General features: G+C 52.7%; 8 protein-coding genes across 8 annotated transcripts; 4 read left to right on the forward strand and 4 right to left on the reverse strand.

The window, feature by feature from the left end:
- Positions 1–2,535: 2,535 nt before the first annotated feature.
- CC1G_05798 (hypothetical protein) lies at positions 2,536–4,325 on the forward strand (the record flags this gene model as incomplete). Its single annotated transcript, XM_001834609.2, has 5 exons — positions 2,536–2,590; positions 2,646–3,089; positions 3,139–3,410; positions 3,459–3,614; positions 3,679–4,325. The coding sequence occupies 5 exons, from the start codon at positions 2,536–2,538 to the stop codon at positions 4,243–4,245; spliced, it is 1,494 nt and encodes a 497-aa protein (XP_001834661.1). The 3' UTR covers positions 4,246–4,325.
- Positions 4,326–4,862: 537 nt separating this feature from the next.
- CC1G_05799 (metalloprotease) lies at positions 4,863–5,926 on the reverse strand (the record flags this gene model as incomplete). The annotated part of the gene is made up of 6 exons (XM_001834610.2): positions 4,863–4,963; positions 5,022–5,148; positions 5,216–5,426; positions 5,485–5,553; positions 5,618–5,749; positions 5,811–5,926. The coding sequence occupies 6 exons, from the start codon at positions 5,924–5,926 to the stop codon at positions 4,863–4,865; spliced, it is 756 nt and encodes a 251-aa protein (XP_001834662.2).
- A 985-nt stretch (positions 5,927–6,911) lies between these two features.
- On the reverse strand, positions 6,912–9,891 carry CC1G_05800 (ubiquitin carboxyl-terminal hydrolase 14; the record flags this gene model as incomplete). The annotated part of the gene is made up of 9 exons (XM_001834611.2): positions 6,912–7,229; positions 7,285–7,607; positions 7,735–7,820; positions 7,871–8,120; positions 8,167–8,814; positions 8,865–9,053; positions 9,248–9,389; positions 9,437–9,739; positions 9,793–9,891. The coding sequence occupies 9 exons, from the start codon at positions 9,889–9,891 to the stop codon at positions 6,912–6,914; spliced, it is 2,358 nt and encodes a 785-aa protein (XP_001834663.2).
- Positions 9,892–11,462: 1,571 nt separating this feature from the next.
- On the forward strand, positions 11,463–13,540 carry CC1G_05801 (hypothetical protein; the record flags this gene model as incomplete). Its single annotated transcript, XM_001834612.1, has 9 exons — positions 11,463–11,562; positions 11,612–11,655; positions 11,705–11,878; positions 11,938–12,095; positions 12,153–12,289; positions 12,342–12,566; positions 12,620–12,893; positions 12,967–13,470; positions 13,525–13,540. 9 exons carry the CDS (start codon positions 11,463–11,465, stop codon positions 13,538–13,540), a joined length of 1,632 nt encoding a protein of 543 aa, XP_001834664.1.
- A 311-nt stretch (positions 13,541–13,851) lies between these two features.
- CC1G_05802 (indole-3-acetaldehyde dehydrogenase) lies at positions 13,852–16,268 on the reverse strand (the record flags this gene model as incomplete). Its single annotated transcript, XM_001834613.2, has 15 exons — positions 13,852–13,900; positions 13,960–14,054; positions 14,120–14,232; positions 14,327–14,641; positions 14,698–14,708; positions 14,765–14,975; positions 15,040–15,196; positions 15,251–15,280; positions 15,334–15,384; positions 15,439–15,542; positions 15,595–15,718; positions 15,821–15,897; positions 16,020–16,033; positions 16,089–16,139; positions 16,201–16,268. The coding sequence occupies 15 exons, from the start codon at positions 16,266–16,268 to the stop codon at positions 13,852–13,854; spliced, it is 1,470 nt and encodes a 489-aa protein (XP_001834665.2).
- A 681-nt stretch (positions 16,269–16,949) lies between these two features.
- On the reverse strand, positions 16,950–18,183 carry CC1G_05803 (enoyl-CoA hydratase/isomerase; the record flags this gene model as incomplete). The annotated part of the gene is made up of 6 exons (XM_001834614.1): positions 16,950–17,039; positions 17,093–17,150; positions 17,224–17,495; positions 17,555–17,811; positions 17,849–17,961; positions 18,110–18,183. The coding sequence occupies 6 exons, from the start codon at positions 18,181–18,183 to the stop codon at positions 16,950–16,952; spliced, it is 864 nt and encodes a 287-aa protein (XP_001834666.1).
- An 824-nt stretch (positions 18,184–19,007) lies between these two features.
- CC1G_05804 (dnaK-type molecular chaperone bipA) lies at positions 19,008–21,034 on the forward strand (the record flags this gene model as incomplete). The annotated part of the gene is made up of 4 exons (XM_001834615.1): positions 19,008–19,115; positions 19,189–19,269; positions 19,322–19,404; positions 19,456–21,034. 4 exons carry the CDS (start codon positions 19,008–19,010, stop codon positions 21,032–21,034), a joined length of 1,851 nt encoding a protein of 616 aa, XP_001834667.1.
- Positions 21,035–21,645: 611 nt separating this feature from the next.
- Positions 21,646–22,700, forward strand: CC1G_05805 (hypothetical protein; the record flags this gene model as incomplete). Its single annotated transcript, XM_001834616.2, has 3 exons — positions 21,646–21,663; positions 21,719–21,917; positions 21,976–22,700. The coding sequence occupies 3 exons, from the start codon at positions 21,646–21,648 to the stop codon at positions 22,698–22,700; spliced, it is 942 nt and encodes a 313-aa protein (XP_001834668.2).
- Between the last annotated feature and the right edge of the window lie 43 nt (positions 22,701–22,743).

The following is a 22,743-nucleotide window of genomic DNA, read 5'->3' on the forward strand; positions in this document are numbered from 1 at the left end:
ACGCTCAGATTATGCAAGTTGTGCATTCCGAGGCTCAGTGGGACAGCCGGCGGCGTGGACTCAGTCCCGGATCTAGGCCAAGTTGCCTGAGCAAGAGAGACCTTTCTCCAACCGCTTCTGCCCTAAATACACACTACAAGATTATCAAAGGAGTGCATAAACAACCTTGAGGGGCAATGCACACCTGTCACGCACCGCAACGAACTCGAGCGCGGGCGCGCGCTTAGATCGGCGCCTATTACGTATCCCGACTGCGTCTGGATGAAATTGTCGCCAGTAACATCCTGTATTTGCGAAAGACTACGTGTCTATGGAAATTAAGCCACGGGGCTGACCGAATCTAGTCAGTGGGTAGCAGCTTGCATGTTCCGGTGAGATTGTCCCTGATCATCGATTATCCTCGCCCGTCCATTACGACTTCGAAAGCACCTTAGACGGCCGTATGGCCCTCATGTTCTACCTCATCTGCATATACATGTCAGCCTCGACGCAGAGCCTAGGTTCCAGAAAGACCTGCTAAATCCACCGACGATTCTAACAACAAGAACTCAGCCGCCACCGCGACAAGAGAGGCCTTCGGAATCTTTCAATTTGAAAGTAGACGTACTTATTGGACAGTTGGACCTAGAGAGATGCGTACAGTAGTTAGACGGAGGGCTCTGCTCATATACCGTGTGGCATATTCTCTCCGGAGGAACCTCGATAATACCTAGACAAATCTGAGGCGCTATTTATAGCGCTCTTCTGGGAAGACCGATGATATTCAACTCGCATCACGTATGACAAAAAGTGATTTATGACATATACTGTAGCTCCCAAGCCCTGGGTAGGTCCGCGAGCTTCGAACCATGGTGCCATGGTCAGGTCTTCAAAGTTCCATCTCATCTTCATCTTCCCTTCTTGGCATAAATGATACTTCAGGGATGCTAAAGTCACTCTCATTCTCACTTGCTGTCAGTACTCATTGGCAGATATGGCTTTAATTTAGGCCTGCCACGCGCAAGGGATCCGTCGCTGTCAAGACCCGAAACAGCCTTGGACGCGTTACGTCCCGGGGACGCGCTCCGTTTAGGACACACCGTGAGAAGCGGCACACCGGCATCTGGGCGTTTTGTGAGGTGGCGGCGGCGAGAACGAGCGCTCTCTTTCGCGTTCCACATTGCCAGAGGCCTGTTGGTATATTCTCTCCACCTGCTCAAAGTCTCTAAGTACTCGGTATGAGTGCAAGAATGCCAGCAATCGAACCTGATTTTAGGTTCCTGGATCTGGCAATGGATTTACGGAGGGCTGACATTCGACCATTCAAATCGCACACACTCGACCAATTTACCCAACCAGCCCTGTAACGCGTCCTATTTTTAAACAACAAACTCGAACTCCCTTCTGACGCGTTTGGAAATTGGGTTATTTCTCTCTTGCGCTCACTTATCTACAGTGGACGAAATATTACGGCAACAGGGGCCACTACTCTATTTAGAGGAATTCTGCGCCCGCGAAGAACCAGCGGCGATTCACCAGGGCCCACAGCTCGTACAGACCAGGCACCACAACGCACTGACAGAACGGCTCTACAAAATCCCCGGATCCATGCTGTAAATCTTCGAGCCACAGTCCAGGACTGACTCGCCTGCGTCCGACATCCCAAATCAATCTGTCGAACACCTCCGGACGTTGAACGTTGAACAGCGACTCGTCTGAACACCACAGACGTGTCTGAACAGGGAAGCAAGTCAGACTAATACTCAGGACTGCCCGGCGTCCGACAATAAACGCTTCCCCAGTCTGAATCCTTGAGCTTCCGACCACGTTGTTTGATAGCCAGCCAAGTAGGATGCTTCTTCGACTTCAAAGTTTGACTGGATCTTCTCACCGCCCAATCAAAAGTTTAACTCCCGGGATTCGAAACACACGCGCTCGGCTGACCCAATGGGACCCAAAGGTGAGTCTAGTAGCTTCTTAAATCCCTCATGACGCCCTTACGATGCTTCTAGTGGGTGGTGCCCACCTGAGATACCCATCTTATCCTGCCTGAGTCGCGGAATTGGGCCCAGGCAGCCCCGCCTCCAAGCTCCAACTCAGCAAATATCACGGGCGCCTAATCTTCACCCAATCAAGAGGTCGAGACTGCTTCTATTGCCGTTGATCTGAGCCTTATTCCAGGCGGGGTAAGCAGCGTTTCCTATCAAACAGTCTAAAATTATCCTTTCTAGAAATCATGATTCGTTTGAAGTGACTCAATGACTGAAGATTGAATGCTGACGTCTGACAACCAGGCATCCTGCCTTCATCTGCACTGTTTGTTCCTTGCACGGACATGGATCATGCGTGCCGCCGTGTGCAAAAGGGGAAGCCTGAAAGCAGGAAGTTTGATATTCGACAGAAGGAAGCTTGTAATCGCGGATGTGGGTATGAGACTGGATAGAAGATCGAAGCCTTCAAGAAGTCCTCCTTCTTTTCCAAATTCTATAAAATCCGGTTGTATTGTTCACTAAACGGCCAGACACACCCGTCTTTCTTTCCTTCGCTTTTACAGCAATGCTTTCTTCTCGTCGTCTGTTATCACTTACCGCGTTGGCGGTGCTAGTCTCTGGTACGCCCCTTCACCCTACTCACCGCGTCCAGCGCGTCGCTAACACGTTTGGCAGGCGCCGTCGTCAACGTCGTCCCCCCAGCTCAACAAGGGGTTCCCAATTCGTTCGAGAACACCCTCGTAGTCGCGGGCACAGAGACCGACATCGAGACCATCGTCTCTACCGCCGAGATCGTCGACCAGAAGAGCGGCCCCGCCGTCGACGAAGAGCCCAACCACCCAATCGCAGAGACCGTCATCACTGCTGTCGATGGCGAATTGACGGAAGCTGGCATCTCAGGCTCGTCGTCGTCATCGTCTTCGCGACGATCCTTGACCTCAGTTCACAAGAAGCGAGGCATCGAGGATTACGAGATGGTCTTTGACGGGACAGGAACTAGCGCCGAAGCTCGAGACGCGTCTATCCAAGGAACCGCGTACCTGACGTTTACCCTCGTCAATAACGCGACGTACAACATCGAGGCGTGTCTCGATTTTTGCTCGTCCGTTCCTCAGTGTGGTAAGTCCATTCCTATAGATCTTTCAAGAATTCGTCTAATTCATAATAGTTTTCGCTAACTTGTACTACGAGTTCAACAACTACGGACTGGACTTTGAAGCACGCGAACAGTCCAACCTCAAGTGCGCGTTGTACGGAGACGTGCACACCGAGGCAGAGAAGACCAACTTTGGCAATCAGCAATCGTATCCGGAACCCGCTCCGTTGATTTACATCCAACAGAGTAGCGGCTGGGCTGCAAAGACTCTTGTAGAGCCTGAAGATCCTGAAGGCTACGAGCTTGTTTTCGGTCCCACCAATGGAGCCAATAACGCGCCAGGTGTACGTATATTCGCTGAGAGATAATATATACAACTGACGGTCTTCCAGTACATGGGCTTCGCGTTCCTGGATAAATACGACGTTGGTGCCTGCGCTCGCGAGTGCAACCAGCGCGGTGCAGACGGAAACGGTGGTGCATGCCAGTACTTCAACATCTGGCGTGCAGTGGTCAATGGAAACCCTACCACATACACCTGCAGCATGGTACGGCACCTCTATCCTCCACCCTAGCGAGCATAACCTTCTTCCTAACACGATCTACATCCAGTACTACATCCCCTCGGACGAATCCACCGCAGTGAACTACGGACAAGGCGACCTCCAAGTCACCTTCTCCCGCGGTTACAGACGCAAGAACTTCCTCCCTGACGGCGGATTCGAAGGGTACACTGCCTGCTCCTCCTTCTGCTACACCGAATCATACGCCAACTGGATCGGAACGAGCCCAAGCGGTGGATTCCAGGACGCCACGATCTTCCACTACCCGCCTTACGCCCACTCTGGGCACGGATCTGCTCTCCTCGGTAGCGCCACCGGACTTGACAACCTCCCCGGTGAACTCACTCCCGCCTCCCCATTGCAGACTGTCGCTGGGAAGAAATACCAGATTGCGTTCTTCCAGAATAGCGCCTTCTCTGGACCTACTTTACAAGTCGATGCTTTCGTCGAGGTCTTGTGGAATGGCCAAGTCGTGAGGAGGATTGAACCTGGCTTCAGCCAGTGGTCCTTCTATGCTGTGGAGGTTACAGCCGTTGGTGAAGATGTTCTCACTTTCCGTGGCGGAAAGGCACCTGCCTGGACCTTCCTCGATGATATCGCTGTTTGGCAACTCTGATGGACTGCCTACTATGCTTGTGTAGAGTCCCTGTGTATCATAAAGCTACCGCTTGTGCCCGTAATATTATTCACGTTCAATTTCTTGCGGTGTCACACTTCGGTGAACACACCTCGATAGACTGGGAGTCCAGAGCAAAAACAACACAAGAATAATGTAGGGAAAGTAGCTATAGCCCACCACGAGGGCTCTTGAGCTAGGTGGGCGACATTGGGTCTGTCGTGCAGCCCTCCTCGGGTTGTCACCTTCAGTCATGTACATATCCATCAAGACTCGCGATGAAGTGAGGGGAGGGGAAAGGATCGAGCCCCACTCTTCGTGGAAGGGGCCTGGTCCTTCTCCAGCTCTGCCCGCCACCAGTCAATCCAACGTACCCGAGTCGGACCAAGCCTTCTCATCCCTTGCATCACCCGAAGGCATTTAAACCTTGTTCTCCTAGTACAGAGATAGGCTCAATGTTTGGAGGAGGTATCCGACATATGACGGGTACCCTGATGATATACAATAGCTGGTGAGGTAATGGAGTACACAGCGACTAGCTGTAACAATCACTTGCAAAAAGTCCAAGTCCAGAAAATCGTCGGAAAACAAACTCAAAAGAAACAAAAGACCAAAAATCAGTACCCACGGAACATCTGCAATGAATTCCTCATCCTCAAAATCTGACCAGGCGTAAACGACTTCTGACAAACAGGATTCGAATAATCCATGAAGTTACCTAACAGTTACGGGTATACATTAGCTTCGCTTCCAACAACCAAAACATTTCAACTCACTCTTCAAATCGACTCCAGGCAAATGCGGGCACGAATCATGCGGGACACACTCAAAGTCAAACACATCGCTCTTCTCAGCCTGGGCGGGTGTATCATCCACAAAATCTCCCGGTCCATCACATCCTCCCTACACAACAAAACCGTACCCAGATCAACATGTGCCTCGCTTTAGAATACTTGTATGCAGTGCTTACCTCGAAAGTATGGTACAACCCAACCCAATGCCCAACCTCATGCGTCAAGTACCTTCCATCGTTCACGCCCTCAAAGGCACCACCATAAAACACCTTATGGTCCATCGTAACACCATCTCGATGCGGACCACCCAGCACCGGGCTGCCAATATCCGAATACAACCAAGGGAACGACGCGTACCCACTCGTCATATTGGAAAGCGGCAGCAACCTGAAGTTCACTCTTGTTAGCCTTTCTTCCATGTTATTGGTGAGGGTGGGGGACGTACGAAGTGGTAAACACATTAAGAGTCTCTGGACCGCCCGTTTTCAGTTTGAGCTTCATCTCGTCGGATATCCTGTCATCAAGAGTTCGGGAGTTGAGCAATGCACAAAATCCGCGTAGAACCTAGGAAAACGTACGGGTCGCCAAGTCCAACTTCCCAATACCACGTCGAGTTGACAATCCGATCGACTTGGGTAACTTCGAACGATACGCTCGCATCTCTAAAATCCTCGTTCAGAACCCTCATCTGGGCTTCAACATCTTCTTTCCTACATCGTCCTTTAAATTCAGCATCCGATAGACGAGGAAGTAAGAATTGAAACCACGCACGAATTCCATCCTCCTTCGTACGTCATATTCGTCGCAATGATATGGAAATGGACCGGGATGGTAATGGCAGGGAACGACACAGTCGCATTGAATCCCGCCGCTTTAGCCTTCCGCATCGCACGATTAAGTTTCCGCTGGGCAGAACGGTCTTTCTTGTCATATGTCATCGGACAATTCGTCCTATAAACGCACACAACCCAATTAAATGCAACCGTTCCTTGAGAACGAACAAAAGCAAACGTACGCTAGACGAGGTCCAGTCCTAAGCCCTCCCCCAGAGTTAGAACCCAAGGCCTTATGGGAGTCTGCACTCCCTTTGTCGACATTCGAAGATAGCCCAGAGTTAGTGAATCGGAAAGACGGCGATGCATAACATCCCAGGATAACAGAGAGCGCCAGGCTCAACGCAAAAACCTGTCCATTAAACATGAGAGTTGAACGGGCGGTAGAAGTGGGGAAAGACCCTGCCCATGTCACCAGAGGTTGCTTTTATACGCACACACTCTGCCGTACGGCGTCGAATGAAATCCTCGTTTCGGAAGTGTACACCCGAGGGATCCCTGCAACGCGTCGTCATGAGTGCACATCCAGTGATGGGCGCTCATTAGTGGCGATACAACCACTCCCGAAAGCTGTATGCACCGTTAGGGAATTCAAGTCGATCCCCCTACGTGCTCTCTTCGTTACCATTATTATCCCAAGACCTCGCCTTCATGTACGAGGACACCCATAAGCTTCAGGATTAGCCCTGATCAGCGATGCTCTTTGGTCAAGAGGAAAAGAAGGTCAGTCCTCTCCGCAACGCACACGCATTGAAAAGCATGACCCACACCTTTGTTCAAGTTGCGAGCGTCCAGCGGGTATTCTCTTGCGCGGCCGCAGCAGCGCTTGAAAGCAGGTATGTCTGTCCAGGGACAAACACAGATCCAACCAACACCGTCGCCGGTGGGCCTCAAGAATGAACAGAATACAATTGTCGCTACAAATACAAACTTTGTGGATTCATCCGAATCGTGTCTTCATATGCCTCCCGTGTACCATACCACTCTGCTCCCCGAAGCAGCACGCCCCCATTTAGATCTCCGAGGAACCCCATATCCCTCAAATCTTCTCAAAGACATACAAATACGCCAGCCGCTTCAAATCCCTCACACTCTCCGCATCCGCCTTCACAACCTTTTCGTCATTGAAAAGCACCCATTGATCATCCGACACCCTAATATGTGCGACATAGTGTCCCGAATGGACTGAAGGACCTTTATGCGAGATGAAAGCCTTGAGTTTGTAACGTGCGGGAACAGCGGTCGATCCTGGAAGAGTAGGAGGTGCAGACGACGTCGAAGGAGCAGGAGCAGCTTCCTCGCCGGTGTCATCAGGATGATTGAACAACCATTCAACCGCCCGTTCAGCATTACCAGACTGCACGAACATTTGGTCAGCCAAAACCTCATTTAAGAAAAGAACGTGAACGCACCGTCTCTCGTAAGGCCTTCTTCGCCTGGGCAGGGGTGAAACCCATATCCGCCAGCATCGCTACCTGTTCAGGCGAGGGTTCAGGCCCTGCACTCGATCCTCCAGGTCCCGGGATTGGAATAGGGTCATCGATGTCAGGATCCTCCATGTGGGCGAACAACCATTCCATCGCAGCTTCAGGATCGCTGTTTCCTGTCGCAAGTAGCGCCTTCTGGCACCGAACAGTGGGGAAGCCCATGCCTTCGAGCTGAGCCATCGCTGCAGCGTTAAATTCGGGTAGTCCTGGCGCGGCTTCCGCTGCTTCGGCCGGGAACTCCTCTTCTCCTGGTTGAAGACCTTGTCCAAGGTGATTCTGGTTGAATTCAAGGACATCGTTTTCGGGGAGAATAATGGGAATGTCTGGACAAATCGATTGACGCGACGATCATCGAATGCTGGCGGAGGAACATACCGAGCTTGGTTGGTACCCAGTTCACGAGTTGGAACTTCTTGGCATGCACGACGAGTGTTTCGGGGAACGAGGCAAACTTGGTCTGCCTGGAATGAAGAATTAGTTGCCAGCTTTGATACGGGCGATGGATACTCACTTGAGAGCGTGAACGTTCTTCTGACATGAGGGGCAAGAATATTCAAGTGCTTCGGGGCTCAATAGGGCATCCAGGCAGGAGGTGAGGAGCACATCTTCGTACTCAATCTTGCCCTCCGCGTCTTTGCTCTTCTCTTTGGCCGGTACAGCGACGCTGACAGAGTCCATGGTATCGTTGCGGTATCGGACCTTCTTGCAGTCGTTGCATTGCAGGCGTTGTTCCAAAGCGTAGGAGAAGATGGTAGTGGCGTCTGCGAGTCGTCAGCATAATTCACAGGGAAGTCATCGATCACATACCTTGCTCTGAACGATCCTTGAATTTATGCATGTCTCTTCTCAAGACCGTCAGCAAATGAGTGAAGAACTCTTCCGAGTCCTGCTGCTTCATCGTTGAGAACTCTTCGTGACCCTTGCCAATCAGAGTTTTGAAGCCTGCTGGCCTGATGCCAGTCTGGAAGACGGGTGTAGGGGAAGCGTGTTGGAGTGGATCAGATGAAGACACGGTCGGAGTTTGATGTGGTGAAGCAGCATAGTTGGCGGGATGAGAGTAGCGTCCGCTGAGCAAGCCGTCGGCAACCTTGTGCATCTGACACTCGACGCAGTCGGCAGGCAGGGACACAGTGCAGGCTCTGGCGTGGTTCACAGCAAGGTCGTTGTACCGTTTCTGGAAGGCCGGTAGCGAGAAGATGGTTTGAAGGACCGACGCCATGTAGCAGCTGTTGCCCAGGTTTGCCAGACCTGTGAGGCCAGGACCAAATACCGGCTCCAAGGCTTGCCCATCTTCGCCAACGAGAGAGAAATCGTACTTGAGATTGTGTTCGATCTGTAGCTCTGTCATGCTCTTCTCGGTCTTGGTGAGGGTTTGTACGTTAATTCCGAAAGTCGACAAATGGCGAGCGAGTTCAGGGTCCTGTTTAGCGTCGTTACAAACGTAGCAGTAGATGTCTGTTGAAACGCTTTAGTAAATATGAGACCACGATAGCAGAATGCCATACCTGCCTCGCCTTCAGCCGTGATCGTTCCAAGCTTGACGCTGACAGCATGTCCAGTCGATTCGAAATGAGCGAGACCATGTCCGTTTCCTCCCAGCCCTCCATACTGTTGTCGCCCACAACCGAGCGAGCCGCAGGTCAAACAAAGCCAAAGATTCTCCTTCAAGTCGCACGCGTTACAGTGAGCTAGGCCTGTGTAAATGAATCAGTACGATGTCTAAAATGAAGACATCCGGTGCAGCATCCAGGGCCATGTAAATCTCTGGTTACGCACGTCGTTCATGACGTAGGGCCTAGCATAAGCAAGACCACGCGCGCAAATGGCGACATGGGAGAGCGTGCCACAATCGTAGCCAAGCTACGGAGTGAACGAAATGGCAACGTACCCGACTGTGGAATTGGTCCTGTCTGGAGCTGTTCCAACGTCAAGGTGTGCTCGCAAGGAACTATTTCTTCTTCCCAGGCCTTGACTTCTGACTGCCGCGCCGACGATAGCGATTGCAGAACGCCGTCGACTAGTGATTTAACCTAAAGCCCTGATAAGCCAGAGTCTCGACAACCTAGAGAACACATACTCCTGGATTGCTCGACGCCTCTGGAACTTCGAGACCTTTTTCACGATCGCAAAGCCAGCACTTCACGACGGTAAACTGATCATACTTGTCTTCTTCCCGCTCTTCAACGATCGCCAGTTTGGTCATCTTTGCGGGTGGTTCTTCGCTTTCAGCGCGCTGCGCCGATGGCTTCACCTTTCGCTTGATGTTCAAGGTAAACTTGTGCCCGCTCTTCTGGACATGGTTCTGGGCGTGTCTGCGCTCGTTATCGAGGCACCCGCCATTGAAGCAGACGAGGCAGACGTCGATGCCGGCTGGTAAATCCTAGAATCTCGTCAATGACTGGGACGAAAGCAATTTGGACGTTGATCTCGTACCTGATTGTCAAAGCATTGTGTGCATTCTTCCCTGTGCACTGCCTGAGACAGTCTGGGTGGCGGTAACGTCGAGATCGTGTCGATATGTGAGCACGACATGGTGGTCGATGAGCAAGAACGGTTCGCGGCGGGGCTCCAAATCGCGAGGCGCGCTAAGCGCCGAGTCACGCGACGTCGGGATTTCAAATGTGGAAAGCCCGACGGGAATTTGCCGAAATCTTTCTTTCGTGGCAACCACCACGGCGATGAGGTCGACGGCGACTGCGGCGACGAGCGCGATGTCCACACCCTTCAATTTCGGATTACATGCGCCATAGAAAACAGTAACTATATGTCGAAGAATAAAAACTAGGCCAATCTTCGGAATGGCATCGTTCAGACCCCTGCTCGACGAAGGCGGCGGCGATGACGCGTTTTGAAGGCCTTATGAGCCCCTTCCTGGTGTGGAATATTAACCGAAACGGTAGCGCAGACGACATGTGGTTCTGCTGAGGGCGGGCATCTTCGACGGCGACTGGCCCGGGACAGCGACAGGGCTATTGGGCGACCGTCGGGGTGTCGGTGCCTTTGACAGTGACTTGCAAGTAATCCCTTACTGTGTTAGGTGCGTAGACCCCTATATCGAAGTGAGTGAATGCTAACAGACGACAGGCGCTCTCCAGGCTGCATTTGCATTTGTCCCTGGCGATGAGCAAAGGCCACACCCATTCAGAGTGTCATCTGACCAATAGCCGTGGTCAGACTAGTCCAGTCTCTGCCTACAAGGCGATTCGGTGTCAGAACATAAACGTTGCACCAATCCTGGGCTTATTTGCTACTTTACAGTGCCTGAGCAGGTTTATCGGGGCCGTTGCGCGATATTGAACATATGTACGTCCTTGGGCTGCACATGGTGAACTCATCGCGGTCGCTGAACAATACTCCCTCAGGCTGAGCATACTTATGACGAAAACAAACGTTCCACACCGCCAAGAGGCGATGGAAAGTGCGGGCTAACTCGACCAATACCGTATGGAATAAGTATCAAGTGCCTGATAAAGAAGCCCGTCGAAAACGTTCGGCCAAGTTAGCCACGTTCTACAGCTCTATATCTCCCTGACCAATCACCAATCGAAAATCAACCTTTTATCACTCACAGCGACCTAATGGCTAACTGACGAGGAGAACAACTTCTAAGCCAGATAACAAGGTCAAGTGGACTATGTCCCACATGTCTCCTGATCTTCGCCGTCTTTACATGGGTCTGCATTTTCCTATTCCGACGAACGACAGTTCTAGCTCAGCTGTGGCATCAAAGTCGTAATTGCAGGGCACCGACAGGCGATATCGAAGATGGACCTTGGCGCCATGTGTGCGGACAAGCGCCAGTTGTCCATAGAACACCTCCCGCGTGGACCTCCCTGTCCAACAGTCCACATGATAACCCATCCCCTTCCCAAATTCTCGGAGTTTTTCCTTCACTTCTTGCCTTCCGAAATGATAATCCCGCTTCTGACTGCCCTCAGCACCCGCACGAGTGCGCCCTTCTTGTTGGACATACATACATTTGCGACGTTCGGTTTCGAGTCTCAAGGTCACGTTCTTCCTTTCCCCGGGGGATCTCTGTAGGGATATAAGGACCCGATGCCATTTGCAGAAACCTCCAGGGTTCTATTGTTCCCAGAGCTGCAATGGTCTCTTCCGCGCTCGTTGTCTTGTCCCTTCTCGGTTCGGCATTTGCCAAAGCCAATGACTGGCGCAAGCCCTGTCATGATGGTGTCTGCTACTATGGTACGTAGCCCTTATCAAAGCCAGACTTCACTGCTCATCATTTCTCCAGACTTACCTCGGACTGCCAATGGGCCCTCTGGTACATTGAAGATCGTACGTACACACCATCTCCTCGTATTCGCACTCTAACTGTATCCTCAAGTGGGGTAAACCCGACGCCATCGTCGACATCACATCCGCCGCCGGCTGGGAGGTCCTCAACTGCGACAAGAATGCCTTCGAACAGGATATTCGCATCGTTTGTACCGACAGATCCAAATGCAGACACCTGTATCGGAAGAGACCCATCGGGAGGATCGTCCGACTCCCCGAGAACGTAAGATCCCTCCATCAGGCCCTCGCCCCTTTGGAACGTGAATTGATCCCGACATCCAGTGTGGTCCCGCCGCCTTTGCGCATATCTCTTCTGAACGCGTCTCGGAGGACCAGTCGATCCCTGAGAGCATCGCCAGGCGTGTTAAACGTGATGGTGCGGACCCCGAGGTCAAGACCATCCACGTCGATACTCACTTCGACGCTCTTGACACTGAAGAGTGAGTTGCTTCCTTGTCCTTAGACATCAAAATACCTACGTATGAATCTGCTTCCAGGGTCGGCGAGGTCTACTTCGCGCTGACTGGCGTCAACGTTCCAGTTGATGAAGAACTCCCCATCACACCTGTGGCCTCCTTAGAAAGGCGAAGTGACATGCTCGAAGCCAGAGGATGGCTCGACAACATTGTCAAGGGTTGGTAATCTTACTCGACTCCTTCCATCACTCACAATTTCTGCCAATACAGCCATCAAGAAGCTCAACACAGTCGACGTCGAGAAATCCAAGAGCCTCGACATCGTGAACATCGACAAGCACTGGAACCTCCTCAACCGACAACTTTCCTGCCCACCAATCCAGGCTGGCATCTCCATCGACGCTGATGCCAAAGCCAAGGCTGCCGCTACCCTCGGTGTTGCAGCTGAGGGCACCATCATCCCTCCCAAGGTCACCGACTTCGCTGTGATTGCCAGTACGCCTTGATCCTCCTACCTCCTCACGCTGCGACTGACCCGCGCTTTACAGGTCTCACCGGCTACGTAGACGCAGGCCTCGACATCGCCGCAGGCGTCACCGGTAACGTCGACATTGGCAAAATCAAGCTCTTCGAAGTCGGCATCCCTGGGCTCTCCTTCCCCGGCATCCTCACCATCGGCCCCACCTTCCGCGTCGACGCAACCGCCACTGCCTTCCTCGACGTCGCAGCAGATATCAACGTCGGCCTCAGCTACACCCTCGAACAAGCCACCTTGGTCTTCCCAATTTCCTGGAAGGGAATGTTCACTGACTGGGTCGCCGCGTACAGCTGTACAACTCTCCATCGGAGGCGCAGCACGCGCCAACGGAGCCGTCGAAGCACACATCATCCCCAGCCTCAACATCGGTGTGGACGCCCTCGGTGGAGCAGCCAGCGCCAAAGTCTTCCTCGCCCTCGACGCCGCCGCCGGTCTCAACCTCCAATTCCAAGCTCGCGGCGACGCCGGCGTGATCATCGGCCGCGACGTTGACTCTGCCCCTGCCCCTGCTATCCGCGGCTCAGAACTCATCGGAGCCAACTACTTCAACCCCCGCCAAGTCTCTGGCGGCGCGAGCGCGAGCTACGATGGATGTTTCGAGATTTTCGCCGGGTTGGACGTGAACGCTGGAGCTGATGCGAACTTCTTTGGCTTGTTTAGTCCCAGCACGAGGGTTTCGCTTTACACCAAGGATTGGGAGTTGTACCAGAAGTGCTTCGGGAACGCGACGGGAATCGGGTTTGGTGTTGGAAGGAGATCGATTATGGAGTACGAACATGAGAAGCGGGCTCTCACTTGCCCTCTTCTCCCAGTTGGTGCTGGCCTCGAGCAGCTTTTGAACCAGAAGATTTCTGCCAATCAGTGAGTTGACGTGTGCTTGATGTATTCCTTCACGATATTGATGTTCTTGAACAGATTCAGGGCAGTCTAAGGAATCCATTCCGGTAGACCGATACCCAAATCCAATGTAAATATACGGAATGTGGCAAAAATCTTTCCTTCCTTTCCTACATTCTCAGGCCTGCCGAGGGACGGTCCGGGAGCTCGAGCATGGGCGCTTAACGTGTTCCGCGTCATCCAGGCCATTCAAATCGGAGGAGTCGCTCACTCAAGTCCAGCCCACGTGAGGTATGGTACGATCGAAAAACACAGTACTTATTCCGTACTAATAATACACAGATAAAACATTCGACCTATAGCTTTTCACGACCGACGCCTGCGTGACCGAAACGTACACACCCATTAGATCCTGAGACCGATGTTGACGTGGACCGCCTTGTTTTGAGTGTACCTGGAGAAACAGGTCAGGCAACGAGAGCGAGAATTCACAATTTGTCAGAGACAACGTACGTGTCGATGGCATATTGACCAAGTTCCCTTCCAATACCTGACTGCTTGTATCCACCGAAGGGCATTCCGACGTCGAATGGGACTGTAGAGTTGACCTGAAAGGAAAGGTTGATCAGGTTAATGTCTCGAATAGAGCTCGAGAGTGGGTGGATAGACGTACCGCGACTGAACCAGCTTCGAGAGCGTGCGCTACTCGGATGCCTCGCGAGATGTTCTCGGAGAAGACGTACGCTGCGAGTCCGTAGACAGTGTCGTTGGCCAACTCGATGACCTCTGTAAACCATCAGGTCAGAACCAGAATCGACAAGAATCACGAATGACAACTCGCCTTCCTCAGTCTTGAACTTGAAGACGGACGCAACAGGACCGAAGATCTCCTCTCGGGCAATCTTCATGTCCTTAGTAACACCAGTAAAGATGGTGGGCTGGATGAAGTATCCCTTATCACCATGCTTGTCTCCACCAACGATGGCAGTAGCGCCCTCCTTCTTGCCCGACTCGATGTACGAGAGGACTCGATCGAATTGCGTCTGGGAGACTTGAGGGCCGTGCTTCGTGCCCTCTGCGAATGGGTCGCCGGTGGCCTGTCCAAAGCCCTTGGCCACCGCGGCGAAGCTCTCAACGAACTTGTCGTAGATGCCTTCTTGGACGAAGATCCTTGATCCTGCTGTGCAGACTTGTCCTATAGATTCCGGTTATTTAATGCTTGCGATCATGGGCGCTAAAAGGCGATCTTACCCATGTTTGAGCTGTTCGAGGTTATCAAAATCAGTAATCAAAGTGATAACGATGACTGGTCACGCACTAGATACCGGCGGTAGTCCACTTGAGCGCTTGCTCAAAGTCGGCATCGTCGAAGATAATAGTAGGGCTCTTGCCTCCCAATTCGAGGGTGACAGGCTTGAGGTTTGAGTCCGCGGCAGCCTTCAAGATCCTTCGGCCGGTCAAGGTGCTTCCAGTGAAAGCGACCTTGTCGATATTAGGGTGCTCAGCGATGGCCGCACCAACGGTGTGGCCTGGGTGGCAAGTCCGACATGTCAACATTGAACAGCGAGCAATGTGGGGAGCGGCGGAACATACCATAGCCGTTGACAATGTTGACGACACCGGGAGGGAAACCAGCTTCGACGACCAAGTCGGCGAAGCGGAGGGCGGTCAAAGGTGTCACCTCAGATGGCTTGAGGACGACGGTGTTTCCGGTTGCAAGTGCGGGTGCGACCTTCCATGTCAACATTCCCTGTCCGACTTCAAGTCAGCTGCCGCTCATGGCTCCTTAAAACAGCCTATGTACCATAGGGAAGTTCCAGGGGATGATTTGACCCTATACGACATCAAGTCAGTACTGTTTCCCACTCGTATATGAAGGAAACTTACGCAAACGCCGTATGGCTCTCGCCTGACATAGTTGAGCTTCGTGTCTCCAGACTAATTTGGCTGATGTCAGCGCGGGGAGCGCAATAACAGAAGAAGAAACCTTACTTCGACAGTCGTTCCCTGGATCTTATCAGCCCAGCCAGCGTAGTACCTAAAGACTATGACGGCTCCACCGATATCCATAACCTTGGCATTGGCGTAAACCTTGCCTGTATATAGGACTGAGTATTTATAGAGATAGGAAGACTAAAGATAACTCACCAACGTCAAGGGACTCCAACGCAGCAAGCTCTTCAAGGTTCTTTTCGATAAGATCCGCGAGTTTGTTCAGGAGACGTGCACGCTCGGACCCAGATGCTTTCAATCCCCAGGTGGTCTTGTAGGCCTGTCATAGAGTATCACGTAGATTTAAGATGCCGCCGGCGTCAGCAATGCCATTCACATCATAACGGATCCCCCGCGAAACCTGACAGAAGCACACACAGACCTTTCTGGCAGCAGCAACAGCTTTATCGACATCAGCCTTGGTACCAATCGCGACCTTGGTGATCACTTCGCCGGTAGCTTCGATGATGAAGCGAATGGTGATAGTGATAAGAAGTAGATGGGAGGGAGATGTCAGCTCGGGTCGTCCAAATGGTATCCTTTGATCATGGGAGACTTTGGGTCAAGTGAACGCTACTAACCAGGGTTGACGATGCTACGGATGTACGTTAGCGTCGTTCAAGACAGACAGAAAGGTGGGCTCAACGTACTCAATCTCGTCACCTTGAACAGGATCAACCCATTCTCCGTTGATGAACAACCTGCAGAGCACAGTCGAAATAGTATTAGCCAAAATCTCGGTGAGCGCTGGGCGTTACGAACCCAGTGCTAATCGTGGAAGAGCCCTTGTAGGCCTGGGTATCAAACTTGTGAGTGTAGGTCTTGGGCATCGCGACAGTGGTATTCGAATTCAGCAGTTGTGGAGAGTAAGGTGAGTGGGCGATGGTGCTAAACAAAGCACCGGGGGGTCTGATATTTAAGCAGTTTGGCGAGTGATCTAAAGCACCCGTTGCTTCTTCTCCTTTCTTGAAACCCCTTACATATCAGAAGTACTGTATAAATAATCCAATGATCGACTCCCAACCTGGGACGCGTGCATGGGGTGCTTCTTCCTCCCATTATGGCTTCTGATGGCGTATGCGATAGATAGGGGTCAGTTCACGATGCAGAAAGCGCCCATGTTCAGGCCGAGCTCCCATTTGCAATATGGAGGCTCGTAGATTGCGAGATAATCCCCTTCTCAATGGACAACCATAACTAAAGCTGTGAAGTCATCGAGGTATACCTTCGAATGAACCTCCCTTGCTACGTGATAGAGGGAGATAGTGGTCTGAGAGTAGCGCCGAAGTGGACGCGTCATGAACGTTGCATGAACGGCCGCCTTGCCTGGGTATCTCCTTGTATCTCCTTCCTTCCCAACGGTTATGTTGATTACATACACACTCTGGCCTTCATACCTCCAGTCTCTCGTCATAGATGCCCAATTACAACATGCCGCTCAGTCTGAACCACATACGCAAGCCCCGGGTCCATCAATAGCTCGTCTATTACTTCAAAGCGCAGCACGACGTTCACAGCTTTGCCAACCCAGAATCCACCTTGAGAGACTTGAAATTTGCCTTCTTCTTTGTCTTGGTAGCTTTAAGATTCTCCAAGATGTCCTGGAAGAGCAGCATGAGTTTCACATCCATCAGAGGGCAACTCGAGTACTCACATCCGTCATCAAAGCAGCAGCATTCCATGCACCCGTATACGCCAAATTCTCTGGGACACTACGAGGAAAAAAAAAAAAAAAAAACACGTCAACCTCTGCCGAATCCCCCAAAACCAAGCGACCAAACGTACCTATGGTCACGAGCGTGCGTAATGAGATGCTTCGTTCCCGAAACCGCCACGGGGCTCTTGCTCGCGATGTACTCCGCCAACTTCAACGCCTCCCTCACAACCTCGTCCTTTCCACCCTCCACGACCTTGCTGACCAGACCGATCTTCTCAGCCTCGGCAGCGGAGAAGTTGCGCGCAGTATAGGCGAGCTCGCGGATGAGAGATTGGTTGCCGGTGATCTTGGGGAGGTAGGCGAGGGTGCCGATGTCCGCTGCGAGGCCAATGTCTACTTCCTGCAGCACGCTCGACCGTTAATACTCAAGCAACAACGCGTAAAAGAGGGAGTACGCACCTTGATAGAGAAAGTCGTATTCGAAGCAGCGTAGCGGATGTCGCAGATCGAGGTCAAGTCCACACCCAGCCCAATGCACCAGCCGTGGATAGCAGCAATGACAGGGAACGGCGCTTGCTCGGGTTTGCCGATGGCCTCTTGGAACTCGAGAAGGGTCTTGCGCATGGCGAGGGAGGAGCGGGCGCCATCCCGGGACGTGTCGGCGCCGTCGCTACCCAAGACTCCCGCGTCGTTCACTGCAGCGTGAATGGCATTAGCTGGCGTTCAGAGAGCGGGATGAGAAGGGGAACGTACAGTCCAGCCCGGCGGTAAAGAATTTGGGGAAGGTGGATGAGACGACGGCTGCACGCACGTCGTAGCCGTCCTCGACGATGGTTTCGAAGAGGTTTCCGTAGGCCCTCCAGAACCTGGGATACGAGGTATATTAGCCATGTCTTGAAACCTCTGAAAGCACTTGGTTCGCAGACGCGTACTCGGTAGAGAAAGCGTTAACAGGAGCCCTACGAAAACCGGTAAATATTCCTCGTCCTCGCATTTTGAAACATCGCAACTGACCTGTTCAACTCAATGAGGAGAACATGAGGGACGGGCTCAGAGACCTTCAGCCACTTGCTCGAGTATTTCGACATTTCCGTTAGGTTGGAGGATGAATGTAGTGGTGCAGAGACAAGGGGTAGACGATCATCGTGGTCGTCGTTGCGGGGTAAGATATGGACGCCGACATACCGGCTATACAAACTGCCACATGATTTTGAATGGCCTGGACGATAGGGGTTGATGGGACCCAAATGGGAATAGGGGCACCCTGGGCTACTGGGAAGACGGGTCGAGTCTTGACTCTTGGTCTATCACTATCACTCCGTGTAGAATGGATTGAAAGCTAACGTAGAAGTCCTAGAACTGAGGGCGCGTACTTTAACACTCGCTAACCTAAATGGTCCCAAGACCATAATGCAAATGAAGTCGATAATGGAGGGGATACATCATACCTGCAGCACGGGGGAAATGCCTTTCCCTCCTATCTTTCCTCATTACGCGCAAATATCTACGGTCTTTCCTCAGTACTAGTATGTATAGGAACGTGCAGAGTTGTTAACCATATCGTATCCACACCATTCTTTTGGCGGCCGATGATATCCTCAGAACTGGTAGCGTCCAGCCTCAAGTCGGGAATCCACTGACTATCGTTGTCGCTGAACTTGTATCCGGGGAGCCGAGAAGGGCTGGATTATAGCCGTTCTGAGCTTGAAGCCTCGTCGAAATCGTTGTAGAAATCTCCCCAGGAATCTCGTACACGCCTTCGGGGCTCGACCGAGGTGTCCGAGACTCCCGAATCCGACTCGGGTCACATGCTCAAGCATCACGTGTCTCGATATTTTCTGCCGCGTACCGCTGAACGGCCAGAAGCCTCATTCCTTTTCCATCTCCCTCATTTTCCTCATTTCTAGACAACATGGCGGCCCCAAATGGCAGCGCAAACGCGCAAGAACCAGCTGTAGAGTTTAATACTCTCCCACCGGTCCTTGGAATCAATTTTGGAAACACTTACGCCTCGATTGCGGTCTATTCCAAGGTCAAATCTAATTAGCCACACAATCGAGACTGAGATCGCTGATTTGTTTCGTGGATTTTAGGACGGTTTGGCTGAAGCTATCGCCAATGAGGACGGTGAACGTCAGATAGCGTGTGCTATCTCGTTCCATGGCGAGGAAATCGTGAGTTTCTACTGAAATCTATGAAACGAAGTCCTGAAAGATTTTGCAATAGCATTATGGAACTGGTGCGATGCACCAGCTCGTCAAGAACTCGAAAAATACTATTCTTGGATTCAGGAATCTTATTGGAAAGAAGTGTGTTGTATATTTCTCTTCCAGGGTATTTTGACCAACGAAAGATCGTAGATTCTCTGAGATTTCCCAATCATCGTCGCCCATATCGGCGCCAGTTATCCAGCATCCTGATATCCCTGACGAGCCCGCGTACAAGGTCGAGATCTTGGCCCCTGCACCTTCACCGATCCCACCCAGCACCCAACCCTCCAATGTGAACACTCCTCTGGCCTCCAAAATCGGCACTCCCCGCTCAGAACCTGTCCCTGCTGAACGCATCTTGACCGTATCCGAGGTCACCACCATGTTCCTCGCAAACCTTCTCGAATCCGCAGAAGACTTCCTTGGAAAGAAGGTCCAAACCGCCGTCATGACCGTTCCCTCGTGGTTCACCGATGTCCAACGGGAAGCCCTCGAAAAAGCCGCATTGGCTGCGGGTATCCCCGTAAAGCAGTTGCTCGACGAGCCTGCTGCCGCAGCCGCCACCTCCACCACCAAGGAATGGAGCGAAGACCTCCCAGCTGACCGAACCCAGCTGGTGGTCGACGTCGGTGCATCAGGCACCTCCCTCTCGCTGCTCTCCATCCGCCAGGGCCTCAGCTACGTCCTGGCCTCATCCAACACCCCCGGAGCCGGCGCCGACCAGATCGACGACAGGCTCATCAAATTCTTCGCCGCCGATTTCACCAAGAAGACCAAAACCCCGCTCACCGTCGCGCCCTCGACCGAGGTCCAGGACCGCAGGGCAGAAGCGCGCCTCCGCCTCGCGATCGAGCACACCAAGCGCACGATCTCCGCTTCCCCAGGTGCCGCCACCTGCTCCGTCGAGTCCCTCAAGGACGGGCTCGACTACACCGGCTCGATCAACCGCATGCGGTTCGACATGGTGGCTAGCCCCGTCTACGGCGCCATCGCGGACGCCGTCATCTCCCTCCTCTCCGATGCAGGCGTCGACGCGCACGAAGTCGACGAAATCGTCTATGTCGGTGGTACCGCCTCCCTCCCTGGCCTCGACGAGCACATCATCCTCTCCGGCGGGTTCAACGAGGACGTCCAGACGCCCTTTGCGCGCGGGACTGTGACTGGCGGCGGTGTCGGTGACCCCACCACCGTCCTCGCCCGCGGCTGCGCGATCCAGGCCGCACTGATCAACGATCTCCCGCAGAACGAGGAGAGCGCCGAGGTCGTCGAAGCGTTCCACAAGCCCACCAAGGCGAACCAAGTCAAAGCCACCTCGCGCACGCTCGGCCTGCTCTTCCCCAGCAACGCCCCGGAGCACAGCGACCTCGGCGGCGTCTTTGTCCCCGTTGTGCAGAAGGAGACCGCGCTCCCCGTGCGCAGGACCGTCCAGTTTGCCGTTGGGGACTCGTCGAGGCGTGTGGCGTTTGAGGTTTGGGAGATCAAGGAGGGGATCAGGGTTGAGAAGATCAAGGGCGAGCCTTTGGAGGACGACGATGAGGATGAGGAGCCTGAGGAGACCGAGGTGAAGCACAAGATCACCAGCAAGGAGGTGCTGTTGGGTGCGCTGGAATTGGAGGCGTCCAAGGCGGTCGAGGTGCAGTTCGTCGTTGGTATTGATGGTCAGTTGGATGTCGAAGCGAGGAACGTGGGAGGAGAGAATGCTGAGCGGTTGCATGTGCCTGCGCCCTAAATTACACGACTAAAAGGTCCTTTCTACCACTTGCACTTTTGGATCTCACGAGTATTGTAGAGGTTGTACCACTTAGTATTAGAATGCATATCGTCCACTTCGATGTGTCGTACATTGAGATATACACTCACAGGCAGGGGTTTGAGCCCCATGCCAAACCTCATGCAGGTTTCGTCGTCGCGGGAATCTCGGTTATCTCGGTGATCGACGTTGATGGCGTTCATCGGACTGTGGACAATCCTGTAAGCTTCTCTTTCTCCTCCTGCCAACTCTCTTCCTCGGTCAACCGGATACCACAAAACACCCCATGCTCTCAAAACTCGGCTCCTTAAATCTGCAGCAAATAGGCGCCCTCAGCGTCTTTGGCTCGTACTTTGCGCTCATCGGATGGCTGGCCTCCGTCGTTTTTCGCAGTATCCAAGCAGCAAGCAGGGGCAACAGCAACAATGGCGCGGTGAAGAGTACAGGGAAGATACTGTTGTTTAGTTTCTTGACTCTAGGATCCTTTATGCACACGTGGTTCTGTGCGTAAATAGCACCCTTTGGGGGTCGAGAAACCACTGACGAGCTCGCGTTGTTGAAATGACTACTATCATGAATGTCGTGCAGACATGTTCAAGTTTATGTCCGTGAGTAGATCTTGGGTTTTGTCCTCCAAAGCCTCGCTGAAGCTCTGTCTATTAGTGGAGCTTCGCAGACTATGAATCTCACCACACGAAACTAGCCGACACCCTACTGGAACGCGTCGCGAATTGGTTGGTGAATACCGCATTGTTCGAGCAAGCGTGGACGCTCGTCTCGTTTGGCGGGATGAACTGGTGGTGGAGTGAGCAGCTTTGCCTGTTCACAGTTGGAGCTTGGACTGTTTTCTTATTCGATCAAGGTGAGCGCACACTCCATCCCTCAACGAATCCAAATTCCTTACAACAATTACCTTTCAGGCTCTCGATACAAAATCAAACACGTATGGGCGTACACTCTATTGGGTCAACTCGTCGCGATATCCGTAGCTTCAAACCTCTTCGTACTCGCCATCCTCGTCTCTCAACGCCCCGCAGACGAAGGCACAACGAAGCCCCAGCCAAACCCAAACTCTCACACTCGCACTCGCACACTCCCACCAGTCCTCTGGATAAGCGTCCTAGTGGCAATGGTGACCGTCTCCCTCAGTCCACTCACAGACAGTTCCTCGTTCCTACCCAACCTCCTCGCGATGCACGCCCTCATCACCATCCCCCTTTTCTTCACCTCTGACCCACCCACATCGCTTCCTCTGGACGCCAATTCGGTTTACCTCCTCGTCTTCCTTTCGTCTATCCCCGTCCGGTCTCGTAGTATCCTCGCTGCGCTGGGATCACTGCCTACGTTGGCGGCATCAGGACAGCCCGATACAACGCCGCTGGCGCTCTTTCGAGAAGCGTGGAAGACGCTGCATTGGAACCCTGCCCAGTCGTCGATTGGGTACGACGTGGTTTGGACGAGCGTATCGTTTGTGGCCTATGTGGCTCTGACCGATCCCGACCTCTTGAATGGGCGTAGCAGGTGGTACACCGTTCCCTACCTCGTTTTTGCCACACCTTTTGCGTCGGTGGGGGTTACGGCTCCATACGTTCTTCGACCGCAGTTGGAGGAGGGTGAGGACGATGAAGGTCTCAAGGAGGAGTGATGCGATTTGTCTTGTATGTTGTACTGTATTGGGTGTATTTGGT

The sequence above is a fragment of the Coprinopsis cinerea genome (assembly GCF_000182895.1).
Source record: "Coprinopsis cinerea okayama7#130 chromosome 12 map unlocalized cont3.12, whole genome shotgun sequence".
Classification (NCBI taxonomy): Eukaryota; Fungi; Basidiomycota; class Agaricomycetes; order Agaricales; family Psathyrellaceae; genus Coprinopsis; species Coprinopsis cinerea.